At 51.9% G+C, this 22,181-nt stretch overlaps 1 protein-coding gene across 7 annotated transcripts in view; it reads right to left on the bottom strand.

Moving 5' to 3' along the window:
- RASGEF1C (RasGEF domain family member 1C) overlaps window positions 1-22,181 on the bottom strand; it is a 109,658-nt gene that overhangs the window by 7,607 nt on the left and 79,870 nt on the right. For 6 of the 7 annotated variants that reach the window (XM_055284930.2, XM_055284929.2, XM_055284931.2 and 3 more), the window contains 6 exons: window positions 14,752-14,841; window positions 13,074-13,176; window positions 12,515-12,594; window positions 12,337-12,432; window positions 8,147-8,242; window positions 2,685-2,808 (listed from right to left, as the gene is read on the bottom strand). In XM_055284930.2, coding sequence (XP_055140905.1) covers window positions 2,685-2,808; window positions 8,147-8,242; window positions 12,337-12,432; window positions 12,515-12,594; window positions 13,074-13,176; window positions 14,752-14,841 — 589 coding nt within the window. Of the gene's footprint in view, window positions 1-2,684; window positions 2,809-2,865; window positions 2,922-8,146; window positions 8,243-12,336; window positions 12,433-12,514; window positions 12,595-13,073; window positions 13,177-14,751; window positions 14,842-22,181 lie in introns of those variants that run through there. The other variant, XM_063642493.1, reaches the window with a different exon arrangement.

Genomic DNA, 22,181 nt, shown 5'->3' with positions numbered 1-22,181 from the left:
TTCAAGGAGATTCAAGGCTGACTAATTGCCAGGTGGGCCCTGCCAGGGAAGCCTGGAGCTGAAGTCAGGGGCAGGTTTTTGTCAGGGGCTGTAACTGACCCAGCTGGGGCTCAATACATCCTAGGTCTCTTACCTTACTTTCCTCCACTCTTTTGGGGTTGTGGGAGGGACAGAAGGAAGAGACAGTAAAAATGGAAGATGCCCCTCTCTAACGGGGCTCCAGGAGGGCCACGGTTTTGTCTGTGTTAACTGCCAGATTGTTGCCTGGCACACAGCAGTCTCTGAAGACATATGGTTGACTAAAGGAGTAAATAAAATGCCCCCCTCTTTTCTCCCTCTCTGCCCTGAGACTCCTCTATGCCTCTCCTCATGTGTCTTTGACTCATCTTTATGCCCAAGTCCCATGAAGAGGTCACTGGCTAATGACAACAATCATAATAATTAGGGTAGTAGGGCCGGGTGCGGTGGCTCACGCCTGTAATCTCAGCACTTTGGGAGGCTGAGGCGGGCAGATCATGAGGTCAGGAGATCGAGACCATCCTGGCTAACACGGTGAAACCCTGTCTCTACTAAAAATACAAAAAAAATTAGCTGGGCGTGGTGGTGGGCACCTGTAATCCCAGCTACTCGGGAGGCTGAGGCAGGAGAATGGCGTGAACCCGGGAGGTGGAGCTTGCAGCGAGCTGAGATTGAGCCACTGCACTCCAGCCTGGGAGACAGAGCGAGACTCTGCCTCAAAAAAAAAAAAATAATAATAATAATTAGGGTAGTAGGTTGAATAATGGTCCCAGAGGTATCCAGGTTCTAATCCCAGGACCTTTGAATGTTACCTTCTTGGCAAAAAGGAACCTTACAGACATGATTAAATGAAGGATCTGGAGATGTGGAGAATATCTTGGATTATATGTGGGGCCCTAAATGCAACCACAGGTGTCCTTATAAGAGGATGGCAAAGGGAGATTTGGCTAAGGTGGAGAGAAGATGATGTGATGATGGAAGCAGAGATCGGAGTGATGCACTTTGAAGATGAAGGAAGGGGCCACAGCCAAGGAATACAGGTGGCCATTAGAAGTTGAAAAAGGCCAGGAAATAGATTCTCCTCTCAGGGCCTCCAGAAGAAACCAGTCCTGCTGACACCTTGATTTTAGCCCAGGGAAACTAATTTCAGCCCTCTGATCTCCGGAATTGTATAAGGATAAATTTGTATTGTTTTGAGCCACCAAGTTTGTGGTGATTTCTGACAGCACCAAAAGGAAACTAACGCACTAGCGGGGATTGAGTGTAATTGTGTGGGCTTTGCCTGGGCAACTCCAGGCATTCTCAGCGTGGCCCTGGGGAGCAGGTTCTCGCATCACCCCACTTTCCAGATACTGCAGGAGAGCCTCAGAGACGACGAGGCCTGCTCATCGCACAGCTCGCTGGGGTGGGAGCAGCTCAGACAGGTTTATTCACCAGCTGCTGAGCTTCTTAGTGGCAGTGGGGGGAGGTGGCTACAGATATGGGCGAAACCCCCTCCAAAAAGTTCCCAGCCTCAAAATATAAACAGTAAAATGGCAAAGTTGAAAGTATTCCAAAGCAAAATCATTAAAAGATCCTTCTCCCCTATTTTTTTTTTTTTTTTTTTTTTGCAGAAAGTGAAAATGCCCGCTGAGCCTAAGTGTGGGTCCCTCTGTGACATGCTTGCTGTGATGAGGAGCCAGGTCTTCTGCATCCTGAGCAGGCCCTCTCAGGGTGATGTGGCTGGCCGTGGGGCCGTTCCACCCCAGCTCAAGCCCATAGGGCCACCTGCTTCTCTGCCACTTCTGCTTCCTGAAAGTGGGGCCCTGGGACCTGCCCCCTTAGCACGCTTGCAAGCAAACTTACATCCGACAAATGATCCTATGGAAATGCTTATTTAGTGGAGAGGACAGAAATGAATGGCACTCTCAGCAAAGAGGCCTCACCTCGCGCCTGTGTGTTACACCTGCACACACATACATGCCTACACAGTCAGTGCCAGGCTTGGCACTCCCCACGTAAGCTCTGGGAGGGTGATTCTTTTTTTTTTTTTTTTTTTTTTTGAGACGGAGTCTCACTCTGTCACCCAGGATGGAGTGCAGTGGCGCGATCTCAGCTTACTGCAACCTCTGCCTCCGGGGTTCAAGCGATTCTCCTGCCTCAGCCTCCTGAATAGCTGGGATTACAGGCAGGCACCACAACGCCCAGCTAATTTTTGTATTTTTAGTAGAGACGGGGTTTCACCATGTTGGTTAGGTTGGTCTCGAACTCTTGACCTTCTGATCTGCCTGCCTCTGCCTCCCAAAGTGCTGGGATTATAGGCGTGAGCCATTGTGCCTGGCCGAGGGTGATTCTTATCATCACCCCCACTTTGCTGAGGAAAGTGAGTCAGACAGGTAGATGGTTCTGATTTAGAATTCCGAAGGTGTCCAAACTGTGTCCAGGGAGGAGCCTGGCCCCGGGGGTCCTTGAGGTCCCAGCTTGGACCTCCTCAGGCCCATCCTGTGCTCCTGGAGTGGCAACGGGCCAGCCAGGGGGATGGAGCCCTCCTGGTTCCCTCCCGGAGCCAGCCCAGGTGGGCAGGGAGCATCCCTAACCTACTCAGAGCAGGGGTCCTGAATGGCGGCTGAGAGGCTACCCCAGGGTCCCGTGGCCCCGTAGGCAGGAGGGCTGCGGGGCTACCTTACCATCCTCACTGAAGATGGGGGCGGTGTACAGGTAGTGGGTGATGCTGGGGTCTTGCTCGAAGGGACACTCCACTTGTTTCCAGGTGATGAACTGCCCCACCTGCTTGGCCAGCTCCAGGAACTTCTGCCAGGGTCACAGAGACACAGAATGGAGGCACTCCAGTGCCTGGAGGTCCCCATGAGGGGGAGGGGCTGGTCCTGGCAGAGACTCTCTCAACACCCAGTGACTTTAGGGCTCTGAGGAGGAGCAGGGGGCAATAAATGAGGGCGAGAGCAGTCCCGGCCTGCAGCCTGTGTGCAGCAAGACTGGGCATGGTTTTATGTCATTGTATTTACTTTGTCGTTATCCTCTATGTATGGCAAGTGATACATGTTTGTTGATTTACATAATTATGCAAATATATTTAAATAAGTATATTTAGGGAAGACTTAAGTAATTCATTTAAGTATGATTTTATTTAAGTAAAATGTAAACACATGTATTTAATTTTTAAAAAGGATGCCAACTTTAAGAAGGGCTTTAAATAAAGAGCAGTGCACAGTTGTGAATGGCAGGGACCCCTGCTCCACGACACCCCCTGATCTGCCCTGGAAGCCAGGTCCTGTCCCTTCTGCTTGCTCCCCAAAGCTGGGACCACACAAGCACCTTGCAGTCTTACCTGTCCCTGACCTCAGCTCTGAGGATCAATTCAGGAAGGGCTAAGGCAGGGGTTCCCACGCCTGGCTCTGGGCTGGTGTCACCTGTCGAGGAGGATCCCAGTTCCCTGGGCCCCTGCAGTGTCTTGCCTAAGCCCAATCTTGTCCACATCACCTCCAGCCTGGGCTAACCTAAGGGGTGAGGCAGCCTGGGACCCTCTAACCAGGCCTGTGGGCAGCATGTGACGGTCTGCTGGGGTGTCTGTGAGGAGGGCAGCTCCAGGCCCAAAGGTGTGGCCATTTGCTGTGGTTCCCAGCTGCAGGGGACACTCACAGCCCATGGAGGGCCATGCTGCACCTCTACCTCCAACCCCTCTCTGGGCTACAGTTGAAGCCCCATCTTACACAGGGAGACTGAGGCTCAGACAGAGCAGTGACTGGTGACTGACCCAGGGCTTACCCATCCTTGGAGTTGGAGACTGGGTGGGGCCTCACACCCACTGTGTCACCCACTGCTAAGGCCAACGCTAGGGTGGGGCTGGCTCTCAGTGGGAGATGATTCCCCCCCCTTCCTACAGACTGGGGGTCCAGCTGCTGCATGGCATGCTCTGTCTGACTCAGGGTCTGCCTAGCTCACCAGCTACGCTGAGACACGTGTGCTGGGTGGGCCCTTTTGGAGGTCAGGATATGGAGCGGGTCAGCCTGGCCTTTCTTCTCAGGAGCGCAGGGACTTGGGTGCAGTGACTGAGGATGGACGGAGGGATCGAGGATGGACACAGGGATCGAGGATGGACAGAGGGACTGAGGATGGACGGAGGGATCGAGGATGGACGGAGGGATCCAGGATGGATGGATGGAGAATGGACGGAGGGGAACGAGGATGGACGGAGGGATCCAGGATGGATGGAGGGACCGAGGATGGACGGAGGGATCGAGGATGGATAGATGGAGGATGGATGGAGGGACCGAGGATGGACGGAGGGATCGAGGATGGACAGAGGGATCCAGGATGGATGGAGGGACCGAGGATGGACGGAGGGATCGAGGATGGATGGAGGGACCGAGGATGGACGGAGGGATCGAGGATGGACGGAGGGATCGAGGATGGAAGGAGGGATCAAGGATGGACGGAGGGACTGAGGATGGATGGATGGAGGATGGATGGAGGGACCGAGGATGGACGGATGGAGGAAGGACGGAGGGACCGAGGATGGATGGAGGGATCGAGGATGGACGGAGGGATCGAGGATGGATGGATGGATGGACGGAGGGACCGAGGATGGATGGAGGGATCGAGGATGGATGGAGGGATCGAGGATGGATGGAGGGATCGAGGATGGATGAATGGAGGATGGATGGATGGAGGATGGATGGAGGGACCGAGGATGGACCGAGGGACCGAGGATGGATGGATGGAGGATGGACGGAGGGACCAAGGATGGATGGATGGAGGATGGACGGAGGGACTGAGGATGGACGGAGGGATCAAGGATGGACGGAGGGATCAAGGATGGATGGAGGGACCGAGGATGGATCGATGGATGGACGGAGGGACCGAGGATGGATGGAGGGACCGAGGGTGGATGGAGGGATCGAGGATGGACGGAGGGACCGAGGATGGATGGATGGAGGATGGATGGATGGAGGATGGATGGAGGGACCGAGGATGGACGGAGGGACCGAGGATGGACAGAGGTACCGAGGATGGATGGATGGAGGATGGACGGAGGGACTGAGGATGGACGGAGGGACCGAGGATGGATGGAGGGTCCGAGGATGGATGGATGGAGGATGGACGGAGGGACCGAGGATGGATGGAGGGATTGAGGATGGACGGAGGGACCGAGGATGGACGGAGGGACCGAGGATGGATGGAGGGTCCGAGGATGGATGGATGGAGGATGGACGGAGGGACCGAGGCTGGATGGAGGGATCAAGGATGGACGGAGGGACCGAGGATGGATGGAGGGACCGAGGATGGACGGAGGGACCGAGGATGGACGGAGGGATCAAGGATGGATGCAGGGACTGAGGATGGATGGAGGGACCAAAGATGGATGGATGGAGGATGGACGGAGGGACCGAGGATGGACGGAGGGACCGAGGATGGATGGATGGAGGATGGACGGAGGGACCGAGGATGGATGGAGGGACCGAGAATGGATGGATGGAGGATGGATGGAGGGACCGAGGATGGATGGATGGAGGATGGACGGAGGGACCGAGGATGGATGGATCGAGGATGGACGGAGGGACCGAGGATGGATGGAGGGACCGAGAATGGATGGATGGAGGATGGATGGAGTGACCGAAGATGGACGGAGGGACCGAGGATGGACGGAGGGACAGATGGAGGATGGACGGAGGGACCGAGGATGGATGGAGGGATCGAAGATGCACGGAGGGACCGAGGATGGACGGAGGGACCAAGGATGGACGGAGGGATCGAGGATGGACAGAGGGACCGATGATGGATGGAGGGACCGAGGATGGATGGATGGATGGAGGGACCAAAGATGGACAGAGGGACCGAGGATGGACGGAGGGACCGAGGATGGACGGAGGGACCAAGGATGGACGGAGGGATCGAGGATGGACAGAGGGACCGATGATGGATGGATGGAGGATGGACGGAGGGACCGAGGATGGATGGAGGGACCGAGGATGGACAGAGGCAGGATGGACGGAGGGACCGAGGATGGACGGAGGGACCGAGGATGGATGGAGGGACTGAGGATGGATGGAGGGACCGAGGATGGATGGATGGAGGATGGACAGAGGGACCGAGGATGGATGGAGGGATCGAGGATGGACGGAGGGACCGAGGATGGACGGAGGGATCGAGGATGGACAGAGGGACGGAGGATGGATGGATGGAGGATGGACGGAGGGACCGAGGATGGATGGATGGAGGATAGACGGAGGGATCGAGGATGGACGGAGGGACCAAGGATGGACGGAGGGACCGAGGATGGACGGAGGGACCAAGGATGGACGGAGGGACCGAGGATGGATGGAGGGACCGAGGATGGACAGAGGGACCAAGGATGGATGGATGGAAGATGGACAGAGGGACCGAGGATGGATGGAGGGACCAAGGATGGATGGAGGGATCGAGGATGGACGGAGGGATCGAGGATGGATGGAGGGACTGAGGATGGATGGAGGGACCGAGGATGGATGGAGGGACTGAGGATGGATGGAGGGACCGAGGATGGATGGATGGAGGATGGACAGAGGGACCGAGGATGGATGGAGGGATCGAGGATGGACGGAGGGACCGAGGATGGACGGAGGGATCGAGGATGGACAGAGGGACGGAGGATGGATGGATGGAGGATGGACGGAGGGACCGAGGATGGATGGATGGAGGATAGACGGAGGGACCGAGGATGGACGGAGGGACCAAGGATGGACGGAGGGATCGAGGATGGACAGAGGGACCGATGATGGATGGATGGAGGATGGACGGAGGGACCGAGGATGGATGGAGGGACCGAGGATGGACGGAGGGACCAAGGATGGACGGAGGGACCGAGGATGGACAGAGGGACCGAGGATGGATGGATGGAGGATGGATGGAGGGACCGAAGACGGATGGATGGAGGATAGACGGAGGGACTGAGGATGGACGGAGGGATCGAGGATGGACGGAGGGATCGAGGATGGATGGAGGGACCGAGGATGGATGGATGGAGGATGGACGGAGGGACCGAGGATGGACGGAGGGACCGAGGATGGACAGAGGCAGGATGGACGGAGGGACCGAGGATGGATGGATGGAGGATAGACGGAGGGACTGAGGATGGACGGAGGGACCGAGGATGGATTGATGGAGGATGGACGGAGGGACTGAGGATGGACGGAGGGATCAAGGATGGATGGAGGGATCGAGGATGGATGGAGGGACCGAGGATGGATGGATGGAGGATGGACGGAGGGACTGAGGATGGACGGAGGGACCGAGGATGGATGGAGGGACCGAGGATGGATGGAGGGACTGAGGATGGATGGATGGAGGGACCGAGGATGGATGGATGGAGGATGGACGGAGGGACCAAGGATGGATGGAGGGACCGAGGATGGATGGAGGGACCGAGGATGGATGGATGGAGGGACCGAGGATGGATGGATGGAGGATGGACGGAGGGACCGAGGATGGACAGAGGGATCGAGGATGGACAGAGATATCGAGGATGGACGGAGGGACCGAGGATGGATGGGGGGATCAAGTATGGATGGAGGGATGCAGGATGGATGTAGGATGGATGGAGGATGCCCAGCCTGCTGTGCTTTGGGAGGGCTGCCAGGTGGGCTCTCTCTGCCTGGGAGGTCCAGGGGGTTCCTGGAGGGGGAGACAGTTGAGCTGACCGCAGTGAGTGTCTACAGAGGGAGCAGAATTCTTTCTTTTCTGTTCACTCTGGCCTCAGCCTGATAGCTTCCTCCTGCTCCTCAGGGCTCCGCCTTTGGGCTGGTCCTGACCCCTAGGGCACAGCCCCTGTCACAGCGCCTTGCAGGTTGTCACTGTGGGCCCACGGAGCTGCCTTTCTCGCCAGCCTGGTGCCCCTCAAGGGCTCAGATGGACCCTGCTTCACTTGTGCTGGCCGTGAGGTGCAGCCTGGATGGACATGACCCTCAGCTTCAGCATCTCCACTGCAGCGGATGTCAGGGTGGGAGGACCCTGATAACCTTGCTGAGGTCGGCTGTGAACTGCTCATTCTGCCCCAGGGTCCCCCATGACGCTGAGTGTGCAAGGGCCAGTGGTCCTTCCCTGGGAACTTTTCCCGGCCTGTCTACCTCAGTGGCGGTCCGCACGGAGGTCCTACCTCAAAGTTGATGTGTCCGTTGGGAAGGCGGTTGGCACAGCCCTCATTCAGGAAGTAGATGTCTTTGATGAGCAGGCTGAAGAAAGGAATGACTATCTGGAAGAAAGAGGGGGCAGGTCGGCCCCAGCCGGCCCTCCACACAGCGGGCTCCAGGACGGGGGGGCAGCGTTGCCAGCAGATAGCCGCCCCAGGGACCTCACCCGACCCCAGGGTGCAGAGGGCAGGGGAGACTTCCTGGGCTAGCCAGGGCCTCGGGGCTTCACGGGTTATGAGGCGAATTCCTGTGCACCATGGAGGGTAATAAGGACCACAAAGAGAGGAGCAGGCACGCCTCACCCTGCAGAGTGCCGTGGTGCCACCGCCCGTCCTGGGGCTGGGTAAGAGATGCACAGTCACGATGACCCTTGAATATTCCTTCCACTGCCTTCTGGGAGGGGCTGGTAGGTCCCCACTACCCCCATCCCCATCCAAAGGTCCACAGGCTCGTGTGCACCGGGAGGTGCAGTCCCTGCTGAACACACTGGTAAAGACACATGGAACAGATGTGCATCAACTGTTCTGAAATTTGGTGGCCTCTTTTTTTTTTTTTTTTTTCAGATGGAGTCTCGCTCTGTCGCCCAGGCTGGAGTGCAATGGCATGATCTCAGCTCACTGCAAGCTCCGCCTCCCGGGTTCAAGTGATTCTCCTGCTTCAGCCTCCCGAGTAGCTGGAATTACAGGCCCCTGATGCCACGCCCGGCTAGTTTTTGTATTTTTAGTAGAGATGGGGTTTCACCATATTGGCCAACCTGGTCCCGAACTCCTGACCTTGTGATCTGCTCGCCTTGGCCTCCCAAGGTGGCCTCCGTTTAAAAAAAAAAAAAAAAAAAATTAACCATTTGTCCCCCTATGTCTTTCTTGATGCTAAAGATCTGATCCTGATGCACTCACTGTTAGACCAAAAGCATTCTTGCTCCACTGCCCGAAGGAAAAGAAAGGCTCATGGACCCAGCCTGTGAGGTGCTGCGGGCTGCGTGCAGGCCCCCACCAGACTCTTCATCCCTGACCTCACTGTAGTGGGAGACAGAGTTGTAGGAGTAACCTACAAAATGAGGAGGCCTCATGTGGCAAATCTTTGCTAATCCCAACTTCCCACTGCCGGCTGGGTTTAGCCTCCATCTGTGCTCCCACAGAGCCCGCTACTTATGCCTTTCTCAAGGCTGACTGCCTCACTGCTGAGCTATACACAGGATGACTTTCCATCTTTACATGGTCCTGTGAAGCAGGGCTCTTATGAACCCATTTATACATGAGGAAGCCGAGGCCCAGAGAGGTTAAATACCTTGTATAAGCTCACACAGCAGTGAGCAGCGGAAGCAGGGCTGACTCCCAGGTGGCTCTGCCCTAGTGCCCCGTCCTGCCTTTTCCTCACTGTGCCGGGATCAGTGGTACGGGGGGATTGCGGGGGTGGTCTGTGTCTGTGTCCTCCCTCAGTGGCACTGAGTCCCCAGTCTTAGTGTGGGTTCTGGACAGCTGAACTGTGTTGGAATAGGGAGACGTGCCAAGACAGGGAGGGGGTTTAAGGAGTGTGGGACTCTGCACACAGAGGAGGCTCCTCTGGGGCCTGGTCTGGGCTTCCTGGAGGCAGGGGCATTGAGCTGGTCCTCAAGAGGTGGCGCGTCCCATATGCAAGCACTTCTCACCCCTTCTGTCACGACCATGCCACCCAAGGCCACCCCCATGTCTGACCTGGTCTCCCTGCCCTCACAGCAGCCAAACAGGCCTTTGTATCTGCAAATCCATTGCCCTTGCTTCTGACGTGAGAAGTTTAATTAGAGCCCAGGTCAGCTTGGAGGTCACTCAGATAAGTGGGCCCTGTGACACAGACTGGGAGGGGGCGGACGGAGCCGCCCACAGACAGGAAGGAAGCGTAAAGTGCCATGACCACCGAGATCTCCCGGCCCCATCAACTCAGCTGGGGCGCCAGGAAGCTGTGAGCACAACTCTAAGTATCCCTTCCTCCTTCCTCCTTCCTTCCCTCCCTCTGTCCCTCCACCCCTCTCCACCCATAAAGCAGCTTTTGTGGGCCTAGCCCATGACCCGTCTCTCTCTGGAAGTTAGAGGAGAATGCGGTTAAAGTCAACACACAGCTCTAAGCTGCCTGCCTACAACCCCAATGCACAGCCTCCCAGCACCCAGAGCTGGAAGGGGCTCAGAACACAGGCACCCATATCCCAGTCTGTCTACCTGCCCCACAGCCCCCGTGTCCCAGCAGAGATGAAGGAAGCAGTGCGGAGCGCCCAGCCCATGGCTGACGGCTCCCAGCCCAGCTCGGCACCAAGCTCCTGTACGCCGACTCTGCATCCATCCTAGGCCTGTAGCCAGCGCTCTGCGATCGCCACACACACCCAATGCCTGGGAACAGGAGTCAGCCTGGTGGTGTGCAGACCACGAGCTTCAGAGCCAGACAGGCTGGAGTGTGATCCTGGCTCTGCCACCTACCTGCAGTGTGACTGGACTAGTGAGGTCTCCCGCTGAGACTCAGTCTGCTGATCTGGGAATTGGCAATGCTGATGCCCCCAAAGACTGTTTGTCAGAATTCAGCTGGGGTACGGAGGCCAAGTGGCTGGAATGAGGCAGGTGCTCAGTGACATGAGGTTCCTGCCCCTGCTGTCTGGCTTTCCGGGCTCTGGTTTCTGGCGGGCCGCCCACCTGCCCTGGGATTTGAGGTCTCGCATCCCTGGGTGCTGCTCCCCTCTGCAGCAGACCCCTGCCTGGGACCCAGAGTCACTGACACACTCACAGCCTGAACAGGAAAGGCCAGCTGGACAGGACAGAGCCATCCGTGTGGCTGGTGTCTGCCCCTTGGGTGGAGGGCCAAGAAGGCCTGGCAGATGGCACAATCGTGCACACCTCAGCTTGCTTCCCAAACCTGCCCACTGGCATTCCTCCAGTGCAATTCCAGGGGGACCTGAATTTCAACAACAACAGCATGTTCTATTATCCCTCAAGCTGGAGACAGACATCCACGAACCACAGCAGGGACCTGATTCCACTAATGTTCCTGCATGGCACAGGCCTTCAAAGGTACAGCAAGTCTTGGAGTTTCCTCTCCATAGAGATGAACAACTCTAATCATCAGGATGGTGACAGGTTTCAAGCCAGAGGATCACTGCAATCCCAGAGCCTGTGCATGACTCCCTGTACCAGAGGCCATGAGTAGAATTTGGAGGAGAAATAAAATTGCTCAGGTCAGCAAAGGCCCCACAAATGCAGGTATATAAGAATACAGCGGGTGGCTGGGCACAGTGGCTCACGTGTGTAATCCTAGCACTTTGGAAGCCTGAGGCAAGCAAATCACCTGAGATCAAGAGTTTAAGACCATCCTGGCCAATATGGTGAAACTCCGCCTCTACTAAAAATACACACATTAGCTGGGCGTGGTGGCGGACGCCTATAATCCCAGCTACTTGGGAGGCCGAGGCAGGAAAATCGCTTGAACCCAGGAGGTGGAGGTTGCGGTGAGCCAAGACTGCACCACTGCTCTCCAGCATGGGCGACAGAGAGAGACTCCATCTCAAAAAAAAAAAAAAAAAAAAAAAAAAATTACGAGCTGTGAACAGGCAGTTTGGGTGAGGAAAAAGCTTGGTTCAGTGATTGCCAAAAATGTAAATGTGATCTGAGGCCACATAAATAAAAGTATTATGTTTAGAATCAGGGAGGTGGAAGATCCTGTGTATCTGGAACCTCAATTTTATCTGAAACAGGAGAGATTTTGACAAATGGAGCTGTTTAGGGACTAAAGGGCCCCAAGTGGGGAGGAGCCTGGAAGCTGTGGTGTGGCAGGGGCAGGTCTGGGGCCGCTGACTCAGGAGGAGAGAGGAGGGGTCGTGGGGGCTCTGAAGAACTGGTGAGCAGAAGACGAAGTGGCCTCACTTGCGTGGCCCCCCAAGGAAGGATGAGCCCAGGCAGCCCAGCTTCAGGCCCTCATGAAGCACTTCCTGTCAGTCAGAGCTGTCTGAGCCTGGCTTCCCTCAGGTTTTGGGAGGTGGTGAGTTCCCCACACTGCCACACTGGAGGCGTGCAAGCAGGGAGACCTGGCTGTCTATTACCGATGCTGCAGCGGGGCAGGAGCTGCAGCAGGTGTTACTCTGAGCCAGCACCCGGGTTCCCTGCTGCTGTCCCCCTGGGCCAACGTGGCCGCGACCTACCTTCTCTCGGCTGCTGTGGGCTGTCAGGGAGCGGTGGGCCGCCCCTCGCAGGGCTGTCCTGTAGTTGCAGAAATTCCCTGTTGGGTCCATCTGGTGCTGGATGGAGACAGGGAGGCATGTGGGCAGCTCTGTCCAGGGGATGGCCGGAGGCACCCGGCAGCCCAGCAGCCTCATTTACCTCGAGGATGAAAAATTTGGCCGTCTTCACTTTGGCCCAGGTCTTCTTCAGCCTGGAGACAGGGCTCATGTTCATGCCGGCTGGAAGAGGGAGGGAGGGTTGGAGAGGGCTGCTCCTGGGACAGGGGGGCCTCTGTGTAGCTGCAGCCCCTTGGACTGCACCCTGACCAGGGCTTGGGTCTGCAGGGCTCAGCCTGTCACATGGTGGGTGGGTGAGGGATGCTGGTGGACATCATGGTCAGGTAGGCCTGCTGCCACCATGCTGGTCCCATTCTGTACCGAGCACCTGCACTGGGCCTCGTTCTCTCTGGGTCTGCGGACATCCCACCAAGCCCTCACTAAACATCCCGAGGGGGCTGGGCTTGCCTCAAAAGGCACGGCTCCCCAGGACCTCTGATGTGGGGACATGGGGCTGCCCAGGCCTTCAGACAGCCCGGCCCATGCCCCTCCACTGCTCAGAGGCGGGCCCTGGCTTGCACTCTGCCTGCCTGGCTGCACCCACTCCGACCTCTGGGGGGGCCCGTGCACTGGGGACTGCTGGCCCGGGCCGGCCCACTCACAGATAATGGCCATGAGGGAGTTGAAGTTGCCGATGTTGAAGCACTCGCGGGCCACGTCGATGAAGAACTCGATCACCTGCGCCCTCTGCTTCTTCTTGGCTGGCTGCGGACAGGGCAGCAGAGCCTCAGGGTGACAGGCCTCCACCCCACCCTGACCAGACCCGCTCCCCTCACCTGGCCCTCTTCGCCTTCTCTGAACCCACTGCTCAGCTGAGGCGCTTGAGGCTCAGGGTAAACAGGGTCTCAGAGCGCTTCATGGGCCGAGCCAGCAGAGCCCAGTGCCAGAGGGGGCTAGGTGGGCCCAGTGGGGGCACGGGCATCCCCTGTAGCCCTGGAGCTGCTGAGAGGCACCTTCAGGAGATGCTCCATGGCTCCCCTCCAGCGCCCTCCTCCCTCTCCTCAGCTCCCACCCCACTCCTTCCCTGAATTAGAGAGCCCCACCCACTTCCCCCCAGCCCTGGGCTTTCTCCCCTCACTGGGGTACAAGCTGGCCCTGAGGCCTGTCCCTCGAGCAGCCCCTCTGCTCTCTCCATCTAACAACTGCGTGACTGGTAAACCCTTGTTTGTGGCCAGGCACTCGGGACTTCAGACCCCCGTGATGCACAGAACCACACCGTGTCCTTCCCCGGCCATCCTGGGCGGCAGCTGGTGCCCTGAGGGGTTCAGGCCAGGCTCCGCCCAGGCTCCGCCCTCTCACCTGCAGCCAGCGGTGTGAGGGTAGGAAGTGGGCTGGGCCGGTGGGGCCTGCGTTGCCTTCTTTCCACACAGGTAGGTGTTGCTTGCAGCAAGGGTCTTTACTGCCACCAAGAAGTGGGGTGTTGTGCTCTGAGATGTGTCACCAAACCCCCTTCCAGGGGCTGTCTTGGCCACAGAGAGCTGCCCACCCAAGGCTGGCCCTGTCCTTTGAAGGGCAGCCTGCCCTGTGATGGGGGCTGAGCCAGGTGGGGGATAGAGGCCAACTCCTGTGTCCATCACCACGTCGCGTGGGGCCGCCTCCTCTCTACTCTTCTCCGCAGGTGTGGACCCCTCATGAACATGTGCCCCATACTCAGTCTCAGCACCCGCTGCAGAGAGCCCAGCCTGGCCCGGCACTGCCTCCAGCCTGGCCCTGGGATGAGCAGCCCCCTGGGCTTCATCTTAAGGTGAGAGAGTGGGTTCAGAGGAGGGTCCCTCTGCTGCAAGGAGGAGGACGAGTAGGTGTGGCCAGGCGGGACTGCGACTCAGTGACAAGCACGTCTGGTGCCACGCTGCTGAGTCTTGGTGCTTTCCAGGAGCAGCTAGAACCATGGGCTTTTACGTGCATCTCCCAAGGCTTAAAGGTCGGATCTTGTCCACCTCTAGGTACCGAGCCAGCCAAACAAGGCCAGTTGCAGGCCAGGCTGCCCCAGGCAGGCCGGCACAGATGGACAGAGCAGAGCCACTGGGGCTGGGAGTGACAGCCTCTCACTCCTTCAGCAAACCCTCTCCAGCACCCTCTGTGCCTGGCCAGTGGATCTGGCCTGGGTTATACTTGGAGGGAAATGTCACTGCAGGAAAGCTGGTGTCACCTGGAGTCCCGGAGGGATGCCCAGCCTGGCCTCGGACTTGGAAATGAACAGGACTCAAGGTGTCCTTCCGGTTCCCTCCCCCGTGGGCTCCCCCTGACTCCGGCCGCCTGCCACCCTGGCTGTCTACTCACCATGCAGATCTCAGTTGCCACCAGGTAGCACAGCCTGTTGAACCATTTCACGTAAGCCTCCAGGTTGCTGGTCTTGTCACTGAAGCAGGGCTAGAAAAAACACACCACACAGGACCACATTCTGAGCCTTTTTGTCTATCACCTTTTAGAACATGAAGTCAGTTCATGATCCTTACGACCTGGGAAATGTCAAAACCCCCAAACCATCCAGAAATACCAACGATATGGTATGTACCCTTTTAGTCCTTTTAAAAATACATTTTAAAATGTAACTTCACACACACACACACACACACACACACACACACACACACACGAACCTCATTATTCCTGGGTCCTGTATTTGCAAATTTGCCTACTCTCTAAAACGTATTTGTAACCTCAAACACTTGCGTCACTTTTGTGGTCATCTGTACACATGCATAAGGTGGCAAAAATATGGAAGTCATGAGCGTCCGTGAGCATCTCCAGAGGAGGCTAAGCAACGCTGTCCTCCTGCATCACATGCTCAGACTTGGCCTACTGAGCATCACGCCCTTTGCATCTTTGTGCTTTTTGCTGATAATTTCATTGTTGAGAAAGGCCCCCAAGCATGGTGCTGAAGTGCCGTCTAGTGTTCCCGCGCGCACAAAGGCCGCTCTGTGCCTCACAGAGAAAATGTGTGTAACGTCAGCGTTCAGCTGTGAGTAACAGCACTGTTGGCCATGAGGTCAATATTAATCAATAATTTATATGAAGTAATGTCTTTAAATATAAGCACACATAAAACAAGGTGATCTATTGATCCGCTGGTGAAAGCATTGTGACGAGAGGCTCACAGGAACCGCACCTTGCATTTCCCTGGGAGTAACGGTTCTGCGCTCACTCACTCATTCGGTGCTTCGGACTTTATAGGGCACAGCTGCTGGGAGTAACGGGCGCCAGCTGTGTGTATGCATACGTCTATCATAACCACATATATTCCCATGCTCTGCTATGCGAACTTTCCCTGTGCCATAACATATCCTTTGGAAACAAAATTTTTAAATGGATATAGAACTTTCTACTGTATAATATACCACCATTTAAAAGATGAAACTTATCATAAATGTGTTTGTTAAAACTGCCAGGGTAGGCCGAGCGTGGTGGCTCACGCCTGTAATCCCAACACTTTGAGAGGCCAAGGCGGGCGGATCACCTGAGGTCAGGAGTTCAGGAACAGCCTGTTCAACATGATGAAACCCCGTCTCTACTAAATATACAAAAATTAGCTGGGCGTGGTGGCGGGTGCCTGTAATCCCAGCTACTCAGGAGGCTGAGGCAGGAGAATCGCTTGAACCCGGGAGGCAGAGGTTGCAGTGAGCCGAGATTGTGCCACTGCACTCCAGCCTGGGCAACAAAAGTGAAACTTCATCTAAAAAAAACCAAAAAAAACCCTAAAACTAAAACAAAAAAAATCCCCAAAAAACTGCCAGGGTAACTTTCAATAAATAGAAGGGAAGATGGAATGGGGGACCTAGTTATTCAAAAGAAGCAAAGGAAGGAGGAAAAAGAAACAGATAAGGAAGATGACTATACAGTACAACAGAAGATAGCAAGAACAAATTCTATGGATTAGTGACGACAACATTGTAATTAAAAATTGCAGCTGCTTGCCACTTTCAAGAGACACACTCCAAACACAAGGATATAAGTAAAAAATATATATATATATATCTGATAAATATTACATAACTATATTAACATCGAACAAAATAGACTTTAAGGCAACAAAAAAGGCCCTAAGGCAAAAAGCTTTAGGAGAAATTCGAGAGTAACTGCATAAGGATGAAAGGGTCAGCTCATCGGGATATACCACAGGTCTAAACTTGATTGCAGCTAGTAGCAGAGGTTCAATATATGGAGGCAAAAATAATCAGAAAGGTGAAGTTCTTTATAAGGAGACGTTGAGTCCTACAGTCACATGGAAGATTTTAACACACATGACAGTAACTAATAGGTTAGGGAGACTGAAAAAGAAAAACAGAACGAAACCCAGGATGAATATGAATCTGGGCAACACAATTTGAAGTAATAAATAAATATGGAAACTTGAACTTAATTACTTGAGAATATGCATTCTTTTCAAATGTTCAGAAACTTAAAATTTTTTTAAAATAATCTATATTTCAAGGATGAAATCATAATGGAATTAGAATGATAATGAAAATGTTAAAAAATAAAACTTGGAGGCTGTAAATAAAAATTTATGTAAAGAGAAATCACCTTTCATGCTTTTATTAGAAAAGAAGGATAAAAACAAGCTGAACATCCAACATAAGAAACTAGAAAAAGAATAACACTATAAATCCAAAGGAAGTAGATGGAATGAAATAATAAAGAGTAGAGAAGAAAGAAATGAAACAGTAAAAAAAACTACAATCTACAGAATCAACAAAGTCAAAAGATCTTTATTTGAAAACATTAATAAAATTGATGGACCTTGGATAAGATTGATAAAGAAACAAAGAGAGGTGTAAATAATCAAAATACTAGAGATGGATCAATGTGGATGTGAAGAAATTAAAAAGATACTTAGAGAATATTACAAATAATTTTATGTCTATAAATTTGGAAACTTGGGGGAAATGGCCAAATTCCTAGAAAAATGTAAATTACAAAACAGACTAAAGAAGAAACATAAAACCTAAATAGTCCTATAACCATTAAATCAATAACAAGAATAAACAAAGAAACAAACAAGACTAACCTTGAATCAGTACATGAAAGTCATCCCTCAAAGAGAATACCAAGCCTAGATGGTTCCACTGGCTAATTCTACAAAATGCTCCAAGAACAAGTAATTCAGTCTTTCAGGAAGAATAGAGAACAGGGTGACAGAAACAAAGACAACACAAGAACAGTGTCAGAAAGGGAAATAACAGTTCAGTCTCACTGACGATTATAGTTGCAGAAATCCTAAAACATTAGCAAACCAAATCCAGGGATGTGTGAAAAAGATAATGATTTCATTTATCCCAGTTTCGTTTATCTCAGAAATGCAAAGTTGGTTCAACATGGATTAAAAAAACAGCCTGGCGCAGTGGCTCACGCCTGTAATCCCATCACTTTAGGAGGCCGAGGAGGGTGGATCACTTGAGGTCAGGAGTTCAGGAACAGCCTGACCAACATGGTGAAATCCTGTCTACTAAAAACACAAAAATAGCTGAGCTTGGTGGTGGGCGCCTGTAATCCTAGCTACTTGGGAGGCTGAGGCAAGAGAATCTCTTGAATCTGGGAGGCGGACGTTGTAGTGAGCTGAGATTGTGCTATTGCACTCCAGCCTGGGTAACAAGTGTGAAACTCCGTCTCAAACAACAACAACAGCAGCAATAAAAAACCAGGCCAGGTGAGGTGGCTCACACCTGCAATCCCAGCACGCTGGGAGGCCAATGCAAGCAGATCTCTTGAGCTCAGGAGTTCCAGACCAGTCAGGGCAAACGTGGTGAAACCCTGTCTCCACAAAAAATACAAAAATTAGCCAGGTATGGAGGCATGTGCCTGTAGTCCCAGCTACTTGGGGGGCTGAGGCAGGAGGATCACTTGAGCCCGGGAGGTTGAGGCTGCAGTGAGCTGTGTTCACATCACTGTACTCCAGCCTGGGAAAAAGAGCAAGACTCTGTCTCAAAAACAACAACAACAACAATAAAAAACCCAAAACAAACACACAAACAAACATTTATTTTAAAAACTAATATAAATAATCAGCTAACAGTTTAAAGGAGAAGAGAATATGTGAGTAACAGATCCAGAAAAAATAAATGAAATTTAACAACCATTCATGATGAGAATTCTCAGAAAACTAGGAAGGAACAGGATACTTCCTTAAGCTGATAATAGACATCTAAAGAAGTCCTGTAGCAAACATCATACTCTATTGGGACACGTTAAAAGCATTCCTTTGAAAATCAGGACAAAATAAGGATGCCAGCTATCAATACTTCTATTTGACATTGTATCAGAGGTGCAAGGTAGCACAATAAGTTAGGCCGGGTGCAGTGGCTCACACCTGTAATCCCAGCACTTTGGGAGTCCAAGGCGGGCGGATCACCTGAGGTCGGGAGTTCGAGACCAGCCTGACCAACATGGAGAAACCTCGTCTCTATTAAAAATACAAAATTAGCCAGCCATGGTGGCGCATGCCTGTAATCCCAGCTACTCGGGAGGCTGAGGCAGGAGAATCACTTGAACCCGGGAGGCGGAGGTTGCAGTAAGCTGGGATCACGCCATTGCCCTCCAGCCTGGGCAACAAGACTGAAACTCCATCTCAAGAAAACAAACAAACAAAAAAAACAAAAAAGTTAGATTGGGCAGTGTTACTCTGCAATAACAAACAATCTCAACATTTCAGAGATTTAAAATGATAGATTAAAGTCTATCTATCACTCTTGTCTACTTCCTGTTAGTGGAGGGTTCTATTCTATGACTACCACAGAACTAAAAAGAATAAGGATTGGAAAGGAGGAAACAAAACTGTCATTACTCTCAGAGGTACTTGTCTACGTGAAAAACCCCAAAGTATACAAATTAATAGAATTAATAAGAATTTACAATGTCAAATTTAAACTTGATATACAAAAGTAAATTACATTCATTAAACCAGCAACAAGCAGACAGGACATACAATAAATACACACTTGAGGTAATGGAAAAATATGGAGTCCTGTACTTATTTATTTATTTTTTTTTTTGAGACGGAGTCTCGCTCTGTCACCAGGCTGGAGTGCAGTGGCGCAATCTCGGCTCACTGCAAGCTCCGCCTCCCGGGTTCACGCCATTCTCCTGCCTCAGCCTCCCGAGTAGTTGGGACTACAGGTGCCTGCCACCACGCCCGGCTAATTTTTTTGTATTTTTTAGTAGAGATGGGGTTTCACCTTGTTATCCAGGATGGTCTCGATCTCCTGACCTCGTGATCCACCCGCCTTGGCCTCCCAAAGTGCTGGGATTACAGGCGTGAGCCACCGCGCCTGGCCGGCTATTTTCATAATAATACAGTGTTACTGCCTTTTCCACTGTGTTGAAATTTGTACTGATGGTGCAAAAGCAATGGTGGGGAAAACTGCCCAGAAGAAGAAAAAAGGGAGTGTGACTTAAGAATGCCTTAAATGAGGCAAAACTTTTAACTTTTATTCAGTCTAGATTTTTGAGGTTTTCCATATTCTATGTGACCTAACGGTTTGTGCACAAGGAGCCCTTCTGTTGCATATAGAAAGTGTGCTGGTTTCCTGAGGGAAAGCACTTCATTTGCTTGTGAGCTGAACGGGCCACCGTTTTCCTGGAGTACCGTTTCTGCCCTAAAGAAGGACTCCGAGACACACTGTGGTAATTCAGACTTCAGTGTTGGGCTGATATTTCCTTGAAAATGAACAAAATGAACCTGTCATTTAAAGAAGAACAACTGAAATTAGGGAAAATATTTTACTTGGATGATTTCTATAAACAAGGGACTGTAATTCTTGTACATTATTTTTCATCTTTGCTGTTCGAGTGGTCTAATGTGTCATGCAATCATCTAAGGTATTTGTAAGTATTCTTGTTACCAGAGTAGCTGTATTATATTTAAAAATGTAAGATGATTTTTAAGAGCCTGAGTACTGACCTAAGATGCAATTGCATGAACTCTATCCACTCTGGAGGGTGGGGAGGGTGTCAGGGGAAGTTGTAAGACTTATTTTTTTGTGCCATCAGATATAGGTAAAAATAATTGTGCAATTCTGCTGTTCAAACAGGAACTACTGGCCTCCTTGGCCCTAAATAGAAGGGCTGATATTTTAAGGTGATTATTTTATTGCAAATTAATCCAACCTAATTCTTTTGAATTTGGTTGAATGTTTTTCTTGTTCAATGATGTTTAAAAAATAAAAACTGAAAGTTCTTGGCTTAGTCATTTAAAAAAGGAGAACAATTGACAATATTTGTTGCCAATGATAAAATTAAGGCTTTCAAGAGAAAACCGGGAACTTGTAAGACACGTATCTACCTCTGTGAGTCTGACAGCTTCCCAATACTTACAGATTTAAAAATGAGACTAAGAGTAATAATCATGTGATTTCTTTTTTTTTTTTTTTTTTTTTTCTTGAGACAGAGTCTTGCTCTGTCGCCCAGGCTGAAGTGCAGTGGCGCAATCTCGGCTCACTGCAAGCTCCGCCTCCCGGGTTCACGCCATTCTCCTGCCTCAGCCTCTCCGAGTAGCTGGGACTACAGGCGCCCGCCACCACGCCCGGCTAATTTTTTTGTATTTTTAGTAGAGACGGGGTTTCACCGTGGTCTCGATCTCCTGACCTCGTGATCCGCCCGCCTCGGCCTCCCAAAGTGCTGGGATTACAAGCGTGAGCCACCGCGCCCGGCCAATAATCATGTGATTTCTAAAATGTTGTACAATGAAATGTGCCAACATTTGGAAGATCTGCCTAACACAGTGAACCCATATTTTTCCGCATGACCAATGTATGATGTCGCAAAATCGTGCACCAAGATTCAAGACAGACCAACGGCTTTCAACGTCAGAGTACAGAAAGTTCACTGACATCTTTTCAGATTTCATGTTGTAGTTAATCTTACAAAGCTATCACTTGCTGAGTTTTAGTGTGGTATCAAAGAAGCATATTCACAATTATCTGAAAAGGTGGTAAAATACTCCTTCCTTTTCCAGCTACCTATCGGTGTGAGGTTGGATTTTCTTCAGCCAAAAAACTATGTCAAGAGGCAGAATGCAGAAGCAGAGAAAAGAATCCAGCTGTCTTCTATTAAGTCAGACAATAAAGAGATTTGTAAAAAATACTATAAAACAATGCCACTTTTCTCAGTAATTTCCTGTTGTGGAAAAAGAATTATTTTTCATAAAATATGTTATTTATGTTACCATGTAATGGGTTTTTATTGTTTTGTTTTTAGAGAGATGGGTTCCTGCTATCTATGTTGTCCAGGCTGGACTTGAACTCTTGGGCTCAAGCAGTCCTCCTATCTGGGCCTCCTGAGTAGCTGGGACTACAGGCATGGGCCACTGCTTGGCTATTATTGTTATTTTTGAATAGATATTTTAAAAAATTAATCTTAGGGCCAGGTTCAGTGGCTCATGCCTGTAACCCCAGCACTTTGGGAGGCCCAGGTGGGTGGATCACTTGAGCTCAGGAGTTTGAGACCAACCTGGTCAACATGGCGAAACACCGTCTCTAATAAAAATATAAAAATTAAAAAAAATTTAAAAAATACAAAAATTAGCCGTGTGTGGTGGCATACACCTTTAGTCCCAGCTATTCGGGGGAGCTGAGGCAGGAGAATCGCTTGAACCCGGGAGGTGGAGGTTGCAGGGAGCCGAGATCGCACCACTGCACTCCAGCCTGGGTGACAAGAGTGAGTGAGACTCCGTCTCAAAAAAAAAGTTAATCTTAATTGCTAATATAAATATTGAT

The sequence above is a fragment of the Symphalangus syndactylus genome, chromosome 7, assembly GCF_028878055.3.
Source record: "Symphalangus syndactylus isolate Jambi chromosome 7, NHGRI_mSymSyn1-v2.1_pri, whole genome shotgun sequence".
NCBI classification, from domain to species: domain Eukaryota; kingdom Metazoa; phylum Chordata; class Mammalia; order Primates; family Hylobatidae; genus Symphalangus; species Symphalangus syndactylus.
This window is presented reverse-complemented; position numbering and strand designations above follow the sequence as displayed.